General features: G+C 39.3%; 2 protein-coding genes across 3 annotated transcripts in view; one reads left to right on the forward strand and one right to left on the reverse strand.

Moving 5' to 3' along the window:
• The window catches only part of recql (RecQ helicase-like), an 86,659-nt gene that overhangs the window by 33,920 nt on the left and 37,665 nt on the right, over positions 1-15,074 (forward strand). The gene's annotated exons all lie outside the window — the stretch shown is intronic.
• Positions 1-15,074, reverse strand: part of LOC125245049 — a 59,922-nt gene that overhangs the window by 30,690 nt on the left and 14,158 nt on the right. For both annotated transcript variants that reach the window (XM_048155479.1, XM_048155478.1), the window contains exons 3-6: positions 10,470-10,656; positions 7,397-7,864; positions 6,828-7,280; positions 2,972-3,127 (exon numbers count right to left, since the gene is read on the reverse strand). In XM_048155479.1, the coding sequence (XP_048011436.1) occupies positions 2,972-3,127; positions 6,828-7,280; positions 7,397-7,864; positions 10,470-10,656 (1,264 nt within the window). The remainder of the gene's footprint in view (positions 1-2,971; positions 3,128-6,827; positions 7,281-7,396; positions 7,865-10,469; positions 10,657-15,074) is intronic.

Here is a 15,074-nt window from a genome sequence, read left to right on the forward strand (position 1 = left end):
AGAGTGGCAGTGTCTCTCAGAAGTCAAGATGGGCAGAGGATCTTCGGGCCCTTAGACGGCACTGCATCACATACAGGAATGCTACTGTAATGGAAATCACAACATGGGCTCAGGAATACTTCCAGAAAACATTGTTGGTGAACACAATCCACCGTGCCATTCGCCGTTGCCGGCTAAAACTCTATAGGTCAAAAAAGAAGCCATATTTAAACATGATCCAGAAGTGCAGGTGTTTTCTCTGGGCCAAGGCTCATTTAAAATGGACTGTGGCAAAGTGGAAAACTGTTCTGTGGTCAGACGAATCAAAATTTGAAGTTCTTTTTGGAAAACTGGGACGCCATGTCATCCAGACTAAAGAGGACAAGGACAACCCAAGTTGTTATCAGCGCCTAGTTCAGAAGCCTGCATCTCTGATGGTATGGGGTTGCATGAGTGAGTGTGGCATGAGCAGCTTACACATCTGGAAAGGCACCATCAATGCTGAAAGGTATATCCAAGTTCAGGAACAACATATGCTCCCATCCAGATGTCGTCTCTTTCAGGGAAGACCTTGCATTTTCCAACAAGACAATGCCAGACCACATACTGCATCAATTACAACATCATGGCTGCGTAGAAGAAGGATCCGGGTACTGAAATGGCCAGCCTGCAGTCCAGATCTTTCACCCATAGAAAACATTTGGCGCATCATAAAGAGGAAGATGCGACAAAGAAGACCTGAGACAGTTGAGCAACTAGAAGCCTGTATTAGACAAGAATGGGACAACATTCCTATTCCTAAACTTGAGCAACTTGTCTCCTCAGTCCCCAGATGTTTGCAGACTGTTATAAAAAGAACAGGGGATGCCACACAGTGGTAAACATGGCCTTGTCCCAACTTTTTTGAGATGTGTTGATGCCATGAAATTTAAAATTAACTTATTTTTCCCTTAAAATGATACATTTTCTCAGTTTAAACATTTGATATGTCATCTATGTTGTATTCTGAATAAAATATTGAAATTTGAAACTTCCACATCATTGCATTCTGTTTTTATTCAAATTTGTACAGTGTCCCAACTTTTTTGGAATCGGGTTTGTAATATAATATAATATTCAGGGCTTCAAGAGTCTTCCATATGAATTTCAAAAAGACACACCTGTGTGAACCATGCCCATGTCTGAAATCTATGTACATGCCTTTCTTTTTTCTTTCTTTCTTTCTTTTTTTTTTTTTTTTTTTTTTTTTGCGGGTTAAGGATCACACTTTCATCATACCTCATAAGGGTCCTGCATTGCGGTCACACCCTGTGGAAATGGGATCACTATGGGCCACATATGCAAATCTTCAACCCACACTACTGAGGTGTGGCAATTCAGAGAATTCACTCTCTCACTCTGAGCGCTGAATCTCAGCACCTCACACGTTGTTATTTTTTTTTATAGGCATGATCACAGTTTACATTAGCCAGTGCCTTTTGGAGTTACGCCGCCATTTGAAAACACAGACAAAAGATGGAGAAATGTAAAAATGTGATGAAAAACAAACTGATTGAGGGATAATGTGTAATTTTCCCAGATGAAAAAAGTACTTATCTCAGGTGCTCTCAGTTATGTATGTCTAATTTTAGTATCAGTTTTTGTCTTAGATGTTTCTCCTACAACTCCTTTAGAGAAGAAACATGCAAAAACCAATCAGATGATCTTTCTATTGAACCTGTTTAACCATAGAAGTACACCAACATCTGACAAAACAAATATGCTGGTTTTAGGTGACAAATGTGAGATTATTCCTTTTTCAAAGGATAAAAATCAAAGAAATAAGAGTATTAAACTAAATTATTCATCTCATTGGAGCCTAGGAGAAAAAACTGAGATATCAGTGACATCTTAATGAGATTTTTCTATTACTATAGGTCAGCCTGTGTGTTGGTTCACAAATAACACCTTCTCATCTTTACTGTAGAAAAGACTCACTAACCTTTTAAGACATCAAAGCCTAGTTTTGAAACCTGGTCTAACACCGCCACCCAGATAGAAACTTTCTTTATATCATCTTTATTAAATCCCTGAGCTATCCAGTTTTCCTGAAGCACCCAAAACAAAACATTTCAAAAGAGGAAAAAAACTACTGGCAATTAGTCCATATGCATTTGAACGTAATGACATGCATTACAGTGGCTGGTGTCTATGCAGCTGGACATTGTGCATTACAAACACGTTAGTCGTCCAGAGGGAGCTAGAAAGGTTAGAGGGTCAGGTCATGCCGAAAACGCTTAACACCTTGTCAAGAGTCGGGAGGAAATCCTGAGGGAAAAATTCACTTGGGTAATGTTTCTGTGAACACAGGAACTGTGTCCAATTGAAGGATTAGGTTTTTGACAACAACAAACAGATTTGCAGGGCAACGTAATGAGACAATGCCGAGGCCGGTTAGTACACTGGTAAGTTTACACAGCGGCAAATTTGAATCTCTTGGACCTTACAATATTTGAACTTTCCATGCCTGACTTATTTACCAGTGGCCATTTCTGTTGAAACAGAGAGTAAATGAATATGTCGAACCAGTATGCAAGCTTTAAAGCAAACATGATTGTCTGTGCCATCCCCCTCTTTCACAATTAGCATAGATGATAAACTGATTACTTGGAACAACACTAGATATCGAGCAACTTCTGTTTGTAAAAAGCAAAAGACAATTATAATGCTGTTCTTTTTAACTTTCTATTATTCAAAGAAACATGTATTATGGTTTCCACAAACATATTGATTTCTGAAGGATCATGTGACACTGAAGACTGAAATAATAGCTGCTGAAAATTCAGCTTTGCATCACAGAAATAAATTGGATTTTTTAAAAACAAAACAAAAAGCAATAAACTTAATACAAAGTGAATCTTCCCGGCCATATTTAATCACTTTTGTTTGCATAGTATAATGACAATATAAAAAGCATCTGTTTGGATTGTGTCCATGGTTTTGACAATTTTACCTGTGGTAGGTGAGGATCGGTCAGTTTGACTCCCGGCTGGGTGGTCTGGGGACACACAGGAACTTGAGCAAGGGGCCAGATCATCCAGCTCAGCAAAGATATCAGACTGGGACCTGTTGGACTGGGAGTCAGGGGTCCCCTCCATTATACACTGACCTGAAATGGCCCAATTATGTGTAAATACAAACGCAATATACTGTGTAAACATTTATGTACTCTATGCACTCTTTTCAGGAATTTGCATTTTATCGCAATGGACGTTTTAACCTATTTCCTCAGCTGTCATACCAGCTTACAGTTTTATTATTGCCCCAGGCTGAATGTATTTTGTCAGCAAGGACCTCCAAGAACGAAACAACTACCAGCATCGCACCCTCCCCTGAAGCACTGTCTCAATTCCTCGGAATGACTTTTGGCCCATAGCTTCTGTGGTAAACGTGTAAACAGATACACACATTATGCTAACAGTCTTTTAACACCCTGAAGAGACAACGATTGCCTTTTAATAACTTGGCACTTTTAAACGTTACAAGTCACTTGTGCACACGCAACTTTAGGTTGTTTCATATTCTAATCTCAGGTTCTAATGGACAGACAATGTAAAAAGGGCAAAAAATGGAATTCAGCAACACTTGTGGTTAGGGGAGCTTTAATAAATTCTAAAAATTACCAACACGTTTCAGCTTGAGAGCTTTTGGTAATTTTTAGAATTTATTTTGGTAATTTTTAGAAAAATACAATGATTTCTGAAGGATCATGTGACACTGAAGACTGGAGTAATGATGCTGAAAATTCAACTTTGCATCACAGAAATAAATTATATTTTAAAGTATATTAAAATAGAAAACCCTAATTTTAAATTGTAATAATACGTCACAATATTATTGTTTTTTCTGTATTTATTATGAAATAAATGCAGCTTTAATGAGCATAGGAGACTAATGTTCAAAAACATTAAAAATAGTAATGTTTCCAAACTTTGGACTGGTAGTGTATATATATATATATATATATATATATATATATATATACACACATATATATACAAACAAGGCCTTTTTAAACAAAGCCTCCATATTCGCACACACACGCACACACACACACACACACACACAGCTATTGTAGGCTGGCCTCAGCTCACCACTCACACACACAATAGAGGGACTTGACTCAACACTTCAAAGCATATTGGTGCTGTCAAGCTTGCCGTCATCTTTAGCCAAGTGCTTCTTGAGATGGTCTATGTGTCTGTAAGGGAGTACGCATGGATTTTGTGTACACCAGCCTATAGGTTGGATGAAGGCAGGGTCAGAAATGCCCCGTGTGTGCTAAAATGCTCCATGCCTACCCTCCAAAAGTTTGGTGTTGTTAAAGGTATAGTTCACCCAAAAATGAAAATGCTGTCATCATTTACTCGCCCTCATGTTGTTCCAAACCTGTATGAGTTTCTTCTGTTGAACACAAAAGAAGATATTTTAAAGAATGTTGGTAAACAGACAGTTGACAGTAACCATTGATTTCCACAGTTTTTTTTTTTGTTTTTTTTTGCTACTATAGAAGTCAGTGGCTACTGTCAACTGTTTGATTACCAACATTCTTTAAAATATCTTCTTTTGTGTTCAACTGAACAAAGAAACTCATGTGGGTTTGGAACAACTTGAGGGTGAGTAAGTGTTGACAATTTTCATTTTTGGGTGAACTATCCTTTTAAGTGGGTTTTTTTTTTTTTTTTTATGTTTTTGAAAAAAAAAAAAAGTCTCTTATGGCCAACAAGCCTGAATATATTTATGTCTTTAAATATCAGTTGTCAATTTTGATCAATTTAATGCATAATTGCTGAATAAAAGTATTGTATTTTAGCTTTGATCGTTACACTCCATATGACCTCAAGCCTTTGTGGGACACTCCTTGCTAACCAATCAGAAATTAGATGTCATTTTTCTTGAGTGTACTTTCATCTTCATTCCAATTATTCTACTGGTGCTTTTCAAGTCAAAATTTGAAAGTAGACAATTATTTCAAACATTTTTAGCAGAAATTGAAGAACATTTCTGACACTGGTGGAAGGTGTTATAAAATTGTGTATTTGCCTGATCGTAAATATCAGGTTGTGTGTGTATATTTAAATGGTTGAGTGAGAATGTTTAGCGGCAGGGTCACTTTAGTTGGTGTCAGATCCATATGTGCTATATGTGTCTCAACTTTTTTTACTTTCCCTCTCTCTTTTCTCTTGCTGACCAAATGGAATGGAGAGTGTCAGGGCGAGGCAGTATGTGTGTGGTAGGGGGATCTCAGTGAGGCCTGGGGGTCCCACCCATTGTCAAGGACAGTTACATTCTTGAAATGGGACTAAGAGGTCGCCGTAGGGTCGGCCCATGAGTGCTGGACCATAGCATGGGGGGTGACAGAAAGCTGGGCAGTTTTACAAAAATACTAGACTACCCTAGTCTAGTCTACAGTGTTGTATACCAACCAACCACACACACAGAAAGGTCACCCCCCCAAGATATAATTTTCTGTCCTTCTGTTGCATTTTATTTCCCACTGAACCCCAGATTCACCATCATATCAGTGATATATTTATCTGTCTGGCCCCATGAATAAGTAAACATGTTATGGCACATATAGTCACTTTATCATTCCTTTGACAAAAAAGAGAGAAAAGACGAAGAAATCTCTCTGCAAATTCTGATTTGTTTGCTCTCTTTCATGAACTCTCAGTTTGAGTCAGATGTCAGTGGCCCCGGTTCTTTTTCCTGACTGGACGGTAAATTAGTGCATGGAGGGCATCTAAGAGATACGCATTGTAGCTGAGGCTCACTCACTGTTCACCCGTCAGAGAGGCGGCGGTCAGCTTGGATTTATGACCGCCGCTCCACACGTCTGCCTTTCAGGGAGCGGAGAGAATAGAGAGAGAAAAGAGGAAGAAAGAAGGGAACGCGGGAGGCTGAGGCTAAGAGGGAAGAACACGTCGCAGCCGGCATCACCGCCACCCCCCTCGTCCCCCATTGTAAAGGCCTTGGCCGCTTTGAACTGGGGAATCAAACGGTACCAGCCTGATTCCCTATCAAAAGAACCCCCTCGCTTTCCCTCTGCTTTCAGTAAAGAAGAGAAGAGAAAAGCTCCTTGCCATATTTATGACTTAGTCCCTCTGTAGAGAAAGCTGAAGCTCATGGTCGTGATGTAGGACTTTGATTTTCTTTTGTTCTCTTTCATGTTTGAGGTACGGTGAATGTTCAATTCTGTTTGGCCCAACTGACCCCCAGCGTGTGTGGATGAATACGCAAGACTCCATCTAATAAAGCGTACAGTGTCTGTAGGTGTGTGTGTATGAGATCAGATTTTGCCATTCTTTCTGTATTGTAATCTCTGCAAATATTCTCAAAAGAATGGCAAGTCATGTTCATCAATAGACTAATCTTAATTCATATAAAAAATGGCAATATGCATTATAATGCAAAAAAAAAAAAAAAAAAAAATTCCTAATCAGTATTTTGTCATGTTTTCCAGTAAAAATTTGCTAAACATCAAACATTTACTTGAGAAGAATTTTTTGTTATTACACTTTAATAGTACAATATTAATCTTTATTTCCAGACAACACATCTTGAATAAAAAAAACAGTTATATATAAAAAAGTTATATATATAGAAAGTTAAAAATATATATCTTGGCCCTCTTGGCCTTGTTGATTTTTTTCTTAAAAAACAAGAAAATAAAAACATTAATTCTTTAAAAACAATTCTAAATATTTGACACAATTTTCTGAAGTGCTTCTTGTTATTACGAAATAGTCATTATAGTTAGCTTATATTTAGATAAGAACAATAGATGTTTATTTCCCATTAAAACTCACCTTGCAGTTCATCTTCCTGAGGCATGATGGGAGGAAGCACGGGCCAAAGGTTCCATTCTGACCGACTGTCCGCTGCTGAGCAATCAGGTTTTTGTGACTGAATGCTCAGGCCAGACTGGCTTGATCCAGGCCGTCCATGCAGGGTTTCATATGTGGACCTTTGGGCGGCTGAGGTTTGCCGTGATTGAGGAGTTTTAGAGATGTAAAGTGGAGTGTCTGGCAAGCAAGTGGAAGGTGTTTCTTGTTTGCAGGATGTGAGAGATCTGGAGAGATGTGCTTGAAGGACTTCCATTCGTGAGCTGGCCTGGCTGCAACTTCCTGCAGAGCTGAAGTGAAGCTCGGGCAGAGAAGTAGAGCAGCCCTCTTGATAATCATTATTCTGGTTGAGGTCATAAGCATGATTGTCTTCGTCATCGGTACTATTATCAGCATAATGGTCAACACTGAAGTTCACTGTTAATGTAAAGAGAGTGCAGAGATAAGTCAATTAGGGATATCTTCATTGCATTTAATCATTTAATCTTGAAGATAACTGAGTGTGCAAAGTCATTATTAGGAGAACTGTGTACCTGACAGGGCGTCTGAGAAGCTACTGTTCAGGTCTGTGCTACGGCTGAACTGGCTGGACGAAGGGCGGCTGAAATCAGAAAGAGAATTTGGGGTCACAGAAGATGTTGGGGTGTCTGGAGTAATTGGGGTACTTGGGGTTCTTTGGGTGCCTGGAGTGGTTGGAGTGGCTGGTATGCCTGGGGTTGTCGGGGTGGACATTGGAGTCTTTGGTGTCAATGTCTCTTCTTCAGCCATTTCATGGTGCCCTTGATTCAGATCTTGTGGAGCAGTGTATACATCTTCTTCCTTATCTGTCAGCTGGAAGTGTGTATTGGGGGTTTGGGATCTCTGAGGGTGATCAACAAACTTGAGAGTCAGAGAAGGACTTGCTGGGGGTACTGGAGAAGCAGGAAATCCAGGTACATGGGGCAGAAACACACTGAATTGGTTTCTACTGGAATTATCCATGTTTTGGTGCCTTCTGACGTCTGGGGAAAGAAGAGGTTGAGATCATTTGAAATGAAAGTGGATATAAGGACAACCCAACTCTAAGGGGTAGCAGAGGTTCAGGGCAGGGGTGTCCATTTCTGCTTCTTAGCTTCAGTCTGCTCCAACACACCTGCCTGGAAGTTTGAAAATAATAGACCTTGATTAACTGGTTGGAGGGCTGGGCCTAAACTCTGCAGAATGGTGGTCCTCTTGGGGCAGGATTGGATATTACATCTGGGTCAAGGTTAGGGTTGTACTGGAGAGTGAGGTTTGGGAAATCTTTACTCAAAAATGCAAATGAAAAATTTCACTAAGAAATCCTTCACTAAGCAAACCATACCGCAGCACAGAGCACCCAGACTGCAGCTGTCTCATGAAGAGATGAACAAGACACACTCAAACACACACTCACATACATCCACACACACACAAGCTTAATGACAGGCATTGTTCAGGGCACACACAAAAAGAGGTCCTGAATAATTAACATGGGGGTCCTGCATGAGGGTCAGGCAGAAAGCGTATTCATCATCATTTACAGCTAAAAAGGAGAGCAGAGAGGCAAAGGCCACCCAGCCCAATAGCTGACGCTGCCCTACTCCACTGAGCCTCAGAGCAAACAGTCTTTTGCCTGTTGCGGGCCCCTGGTTCCTAACAAGGGCCCCGGACACCCCCCTTCCCCTTGAAAACTCTGCCCCTCTGCAGGAGCAGCTGTCCAGTTCCCAGCTCAGAATGCAGAGTGACTCTAAGATATGATAATTACCACTTGCAACCACTATATGAAGGAACTCATTCTCATAATTGGGATTAGAAACCCCATATAGCTAATTATGGATGCAATGACAGCAAAGCAAACAAATGAGCCAAGCCCCACTCTTTCTTCGATGGCCCTTGATGCTGATGCCTGCTGGGAGAGATTTTCACAGACTGTCCTGTTGCATGATGTGCAGTATTCCTTTCCGGGCTTTGTCTTACTGATGGAACCACTGTGAAAAATTATGTTTCAGTGAAGATGTCTTGTTATGACAAGGGATGTGGCTACATTTCACAGAGTTTGGCAATAACTATCTATCTATCATCATCATCTCATCTGTCTATCCTTTTATCGACTATAAACCTTCAAAATTCTTTTTTTTTCTTCAAAATTTTAAATAAAATAAAATGATAAAAAATTTTTCTAGTAAAAATTTGTTAATATAAAATTCTTTAAATTTCAATTTATTCTAAATTGAAAAGACATTCTCAATTAAACTGAATGCCGCACAACCCTGCCAGGTTGAAAGCTTCGTGCTGTGGAGATTTGTATTGTTTTTGGCCATGGAATTAACGGGAAAAACGTACACTAATAAACCAACCGTCTCTGGCTCTCGTCCCTTATCGTGTGTTGTCCCTCAGGCCAGTATGGTGTGAGTCCCCCAGCAGGGGCCTGTGTTGAAGCAGACCAGAGGCCCCTACACAATACGCTCTTGTTCCTCTCAGTCTGTGTCACTGAGGAGTCAGAGGACAGAACAGCGAGAGAAAAGGATTGAGTGAGGGGAAAGAGAAAAAACGAGAGAGAGGCTGGAAAGCACATAGCTGCACTGCTGTTCTTACAATACCATTGCCTAGTCCATCTGTCACAGTCTCACACACACACACACACACACAAACACACATACACACAATGCATGTGTGTGAACGACATGTGTCATATCGCACTGTTGCGGCCTCGCCCCCCTACTCTCTCCTTGGGGAGCTAAAGGCAGGTCGGGTTTGATTGTTAGAGTCTCCGAGCACCATATGGCTGTATAATTAGTTTTGGCCTGTGATGTAGAGTAATGCTCCCATCTCTGTTGACTCCCAAGCTTGCACTGAAAGACATGGTCCTGATGCACGTTAATGACCAATCCTGCCCAAATACCTTCACACCACAGCAGAGGCCTAATGGAAGTATCAAGCCACCAGGAGGGCGGCGCTATAGTAAACACACAAATATGAGCATAATGGATACATGACATTTATTTAGATTCATACTTTAAGTTTCAAACCATTTTGTTTTGATAAGGAAGATAATTTCAATACTGAAGGACAATTGCTGTTATTCAGTATGAATCGTTACTCTGAATATGAGTTAATAGGATTAACCAATATTAAAATTATATTACTAATAAGCCAATAATTATTTTCATGTTATGGCCAAAAACAGATAAAGAGCCAAAATTAAATTTCTGTACAATTTTGTCTAAATATAATAATAATAATAATAATAAAACAATAAAAACTACCAAAAAAAAGTGAATTTAAGCATCACAACATTGTATACAATATGAAAAATGGGTGTTCATTTTGAGATTGGCTAAAGAAATAAGCGTTAGATGATGATGATGATGATGGTAAAGCATTAGATGATAGATGAACAAAATAATCTAAATGGGGAAATCAGCATGCACAATTTTACATTCAGCATTGACCGATAATGGTAATTAAAGAATGATAACTGATATGTGTATCAGTGTCCTTCATTTTCATTGTAGAAAGGGTGCTTTGTTAAAGTGTGCCTGCTTTTAAGTGATGGTAGTTAACCGGGATGGGAAAAAATATCAGTAAAAGTATAGCAGTTCTAACCTGGCCATATTTGAGGTTGTGGAGCACTCAGGCTCTGCTGTTGTTGTTGTTCTTGCCCCAGACGATAAGTTCCTGGTCTGGAGTGCACATTTAGGAAATGTGGAGTTCTAAAACGGACAGGACAGGCCTCCATATGAGCATGAAAGCGAGAACACAAGGGTGGAGGGCCATTCTCACGCTTGATAACCTGAAAAGACAAAAAAAAAAAAAAAAATTTTGCATAAAATTTACATTTAGAAAGTTACTGCATTGCTTCAGCCTAGTTTCTAGTTTTGAATAAGAGCCTCTCTGTAGTGCCCCCTAGTGTAGACTCATTGAAACAGCTATTCAATATTGCCTTTCACTGTGACACACACTGTGACATACATATCGCATTCTTTCTGCAGGGCTAGCATGACCTCTCGCAGTTAATTTACTGAATTTTGGAAAATAGAGAGCAAGAAGCAGCAGTTAGTCAATATTGATATTTAGAAGGGTTAATTAAATTATCCTCTGCTTGCCTGATAGCAAAGACCAGCTAGCAAACATAGCTGTATCCTCAGGCTAATTCACAACCTGTTTTTTTTTTTTTTGTGTGTAAATTTAAATTTTTACAGGAATTTGTATGTGTGCTTGCACATTTTCTCTTTGCTTTGTGCAGCCAGATGGGTGCCACACTGCTTTAACCTGTCAGAGAGCAAGTCTTAACCTGTCCAGTGCCATAGGGCAATGTTAACAAGCACAAATACACACACGTCTTGATGTCTTTATCCCTTTTGAATTGACTGACAGTAAATTGCTGAGTAAACATGGCTATGTCTGAGCTGACAATGTTATCAAAGGGGACATGTGCTCCCTGTTCCCTGCGTTATTGGACCTCAGAGCAGTGACCTAAAACCGTTTTACACTCTCTCTCTGACACTAATGAAGCCTCTCCTCTGATACAAACAGATCTTTCTCACCTTTTATCTCCCTTCAATCATTCTTTCATTCATTAGATCTCTCTTTCTGTCCTCCTGTCCCAACACATCTGTTTTAAATGCCTAAAAGGGATCCCTATGCCCTTTTAAAAAAAAAAAAATGTTGTTAAGGTTAGTGAAACATGCAACACTTTATGTTTAGGATCACTTAAAGCCCATAATTGCAACAACAGCACAAACAATGATGGGAGGGGTGATTGAATTGTGTTTTTTGATAATAAAAAAATTAGCCCAATAATTTGTGATTACATATAAGTATGACTATAATAATAATAATAATAATGTATTTATTTTTGTATTACTGAATAAAATATTGAGCAAAATAAGAAATATTTCACTGTAAAATAAAAAACAAGTATTTTAAACTATAATAATAATAATTTAATGTTGTTAATAATAAATAAATACATTTATTTCATTATTACTAAAAATAAAAATATTAAACCAAATAAGTAATATTACTATTGTTGTATACTGTAGAATAAAAAATAATGTAATAATTAAGTTTATACAAGTTTGGGAAGATGGTTGCCACATGTTGCATTTCTAAATGCATGTTATAAGCGACCAAAACTCAGTCGGTACAGAAAAGAGTTTGTGTGGAGCCACATTTAGTGAACCGAGCCACTAAAGACATGATCATGAGCTGCTCGTGCCTAAAAGAACACAATGCCATGCTTTGCACTGAAACATGCATCAAATATATTTATTTAATTAAATCATAGCCTTTGCGATTTGATAATTATGCTAATCCTTTTATTCTGGTTAATCATGGAACCCATACTTACAATTGTTTTCCACATGTAGTAAAGTTTGGCATGTAACTTGTCTCATAATGTGTGTGCACAAATACTACCTCAAGTTGTGCAGCTTGTTGAAATCAGGTGCAAATTGTGTGTGAATTTGGCCTGGCATATGATAAACTGAACAAAAGAGTTAGATTGAAACCATATGTAGTGGACTTTTGGGCTTTTTTGATTTGGCCAGGCAACTCTAACATTGTGTATGTGAGTTTTACTCGGCAAACACTTGAAAATTAGGCCTTATTAGACTTGCACACATCCCTCAACATCCCCAAAACAAACTGTCAGGTTAATGTGCATCAGCTCTGACGCCAACATTCATGAAAGCGAAGCATTTACTTGCAGAAGTTGTTTGGAGTCCTCTGAGAGTGGCATTGTATATTAAACGCTGAGTGTCTTTGACCTTGTAATGGTGTTTGTAGCCCCATGTCGGGCCTGAGGGTCCTCTGCCCCAATGTGTGGGCTCTTCAGAGTCCTACAGGAAATGACATGACCCCCTGGCGTCAGGCAGCCAGCACTGCGGCACACACACGCACAACCGCCTGTACTAATGTCATTAACCTTGTGTGTTCATGCCGGACGGCCTTCTGACGGAGATGGGCAAGCGCACGCTCGTGAATGTAGGGAGTCTGTAAACCAGAGTCCCAGATGGCCCGCACCGAGAAGAGGCCTGCATACACTCCTCAGCCCCTTCACAAACACACGTACACATACACACGCACGCTTAATAGCACTGACTCTGTGTGAACCCTCCGCCGGGGGGAGGCGAGGCGATTGGGGGCCAAACAGAAGTGTGTCTCTGTGCCTCTGTCTGCAGGGGAACAGAGGATTCCTCTCAAAAAGGCCTGACGTCTAAGAAAGCCAGGCTTAGCACTAACAAGGTTAAACCCTGCTGAAAAAGAGTGACTTTTTCAATCAACCAGATTTGTGTTTCTGCCTGCGCCGTAATTAGCTTTGCTCTGGGACGGGGGGATGAGGAAGAGTGGAGCGGAGAAGAGGAGGGGAAGAGATGACAGTGGGAAGCATTGTGGAGTCTCTAGGATTGGGAGGACCAAATCTGATTAGCCGCTCGTGTCAGAAGCCAGGCTCAGATGCAGCTTAGCATTCTGAGCAACTTTCTACTTTCTGTCCCAGCAGACAATGAGGCTACTTTTTCGGTCTCCTCTATTTCTCTTCACCCCTTCACCTTCTCTTTTAAACTTTTTGGCCTGTCCAAAACTGCTTTCCCCATCCCGCAGAATACAGAGCAAGCAACTGTGAATGTTTATAAAGGATGTAGGCAGAAGTCGTAGTTTGTTTTGTACCTTTGATAATACAGTGAAAATGCTCATAATTTACATGAATAAAGTTAGTGAGTCGCATAGCATTTGCATGTAAAATAAAAATTATGTCATCATTTACTCACCCTCATGTCGACACTTTCAACTTAATAACTGGATTTATTATCAAAATATCAAATGTTAAATGCTCATGTTGATCACTGCTGTCAGTTGCAATTTAGCTTTGATTATTCAAAGCTACTGTTCAAAAGTTTGTGAAAAAATTGAAAACATTTTTTTTAATGATTATTGAGCAAGGATGCATTAAATACATCAAGAGAGACAGTAAAGACATTCATAATGTTACAAAAGTTATCAATATAAATTATGTTCTTTTTATCTTTACATTTATCAAAGAAACAAAAATATTCCATAAAACTATTAAGCAGCAACTGTTTTCAACAATAATAGTAAGAAATGATTCTTGATCAGCATATTAGAAGGATTTCTGACACTAAACACTGGCTGCTGAAAATTCAGCTTTGCCATCACAGGAATAATTAAAATATATTAAAGGTCCCGTTTTTCATGTTTTTTTGAAGCTTTGATTGTGTTTATAGTGTGCAATATAACATGTGTTCATGTTTCGCTTGTAAAAAAACACAGTATTTTTCACATAATTTACTTATCTGTATACCGCTGTTTCCACTGTCATAAAAACGGGCTGATGACTTCCTTGTTCTATGAAGTCCCTCCTTCAGAAATACGTAACGAGTTCTGATTGTGCCAGCGGTTCCTGTGTTGTGATTCGACAGCAGCTTAGCGCTCCTTGCCCGGAAAGGTCACGCCTCTTACCATAACGTGGAGATGCATGCGCTCAGTGTTATTGTAAACATGTCTTTAATTTTACCCTATCAATTTGAGCCGGAATCAGACCCGGTGATTGGACTGCGGGATGAAAATAACAGCGTTTTGACGACATGGCGACAAACACACTCTACAAACGCAACTCTTGTGTATTCCTGTGGGCGGAGGTTAGTCAAAAAACTGTTTTAGTGACGTCATTAAAGAAGGAAGTAGAGGGATGTAGTCCAAACTGGCCGTTCGATGTAGGCGATTTCTGTTAAATAAAATATCTCGCTTGGCATTGAACTTTGAGCTTTAACATTTTACAGATTTTATTTATACTCTAACAACAACATTACACACTAACTAAAGTTTGAAACATGGGATCACGAAGAACGGGACCTTTAAAATAGAATTTCACAATATTACATTTTTACTGTATTTTTTTATATCAAATTAATACAGCCTTGGTGAGCATCAGTGTTAATTTAATTAATTTCGTTGACGAATAATTTTCGTCAACGACATTTTTTCACGGACGAAAATGAGACGATGACTAAACAAAAATGCGTTTTGAATGACTAAAACTATGACTAAAATCTTCTTTAATTTTCGTCAACAAATAAAAACGAGACGAAAATGAAAGAGAGGGACGATTTGGGAAGATATCCACTCAGGGCTACTGTCCTGTGTGGAAGATGCGCACATTTGAAGTGTAACGTGCTGATCTAACCGCGG

Source organism: Megalobrama amblycephala, linkage group LG14, assembly GCF_018812025.1.
Source record: "Megalobrama amblycephala isolate DHTTF-2021 linkage group LG14, ASM1881202v1, whole genome shotgun sequence".
Taxonomy (NCBI): domain Eukaryota; kingdom Metazoa; phylum Chordata; class Actinopteri; order Cypriniformes; family Xenocyprididae; genus Megalobrama; species Megalobrama amblycephala.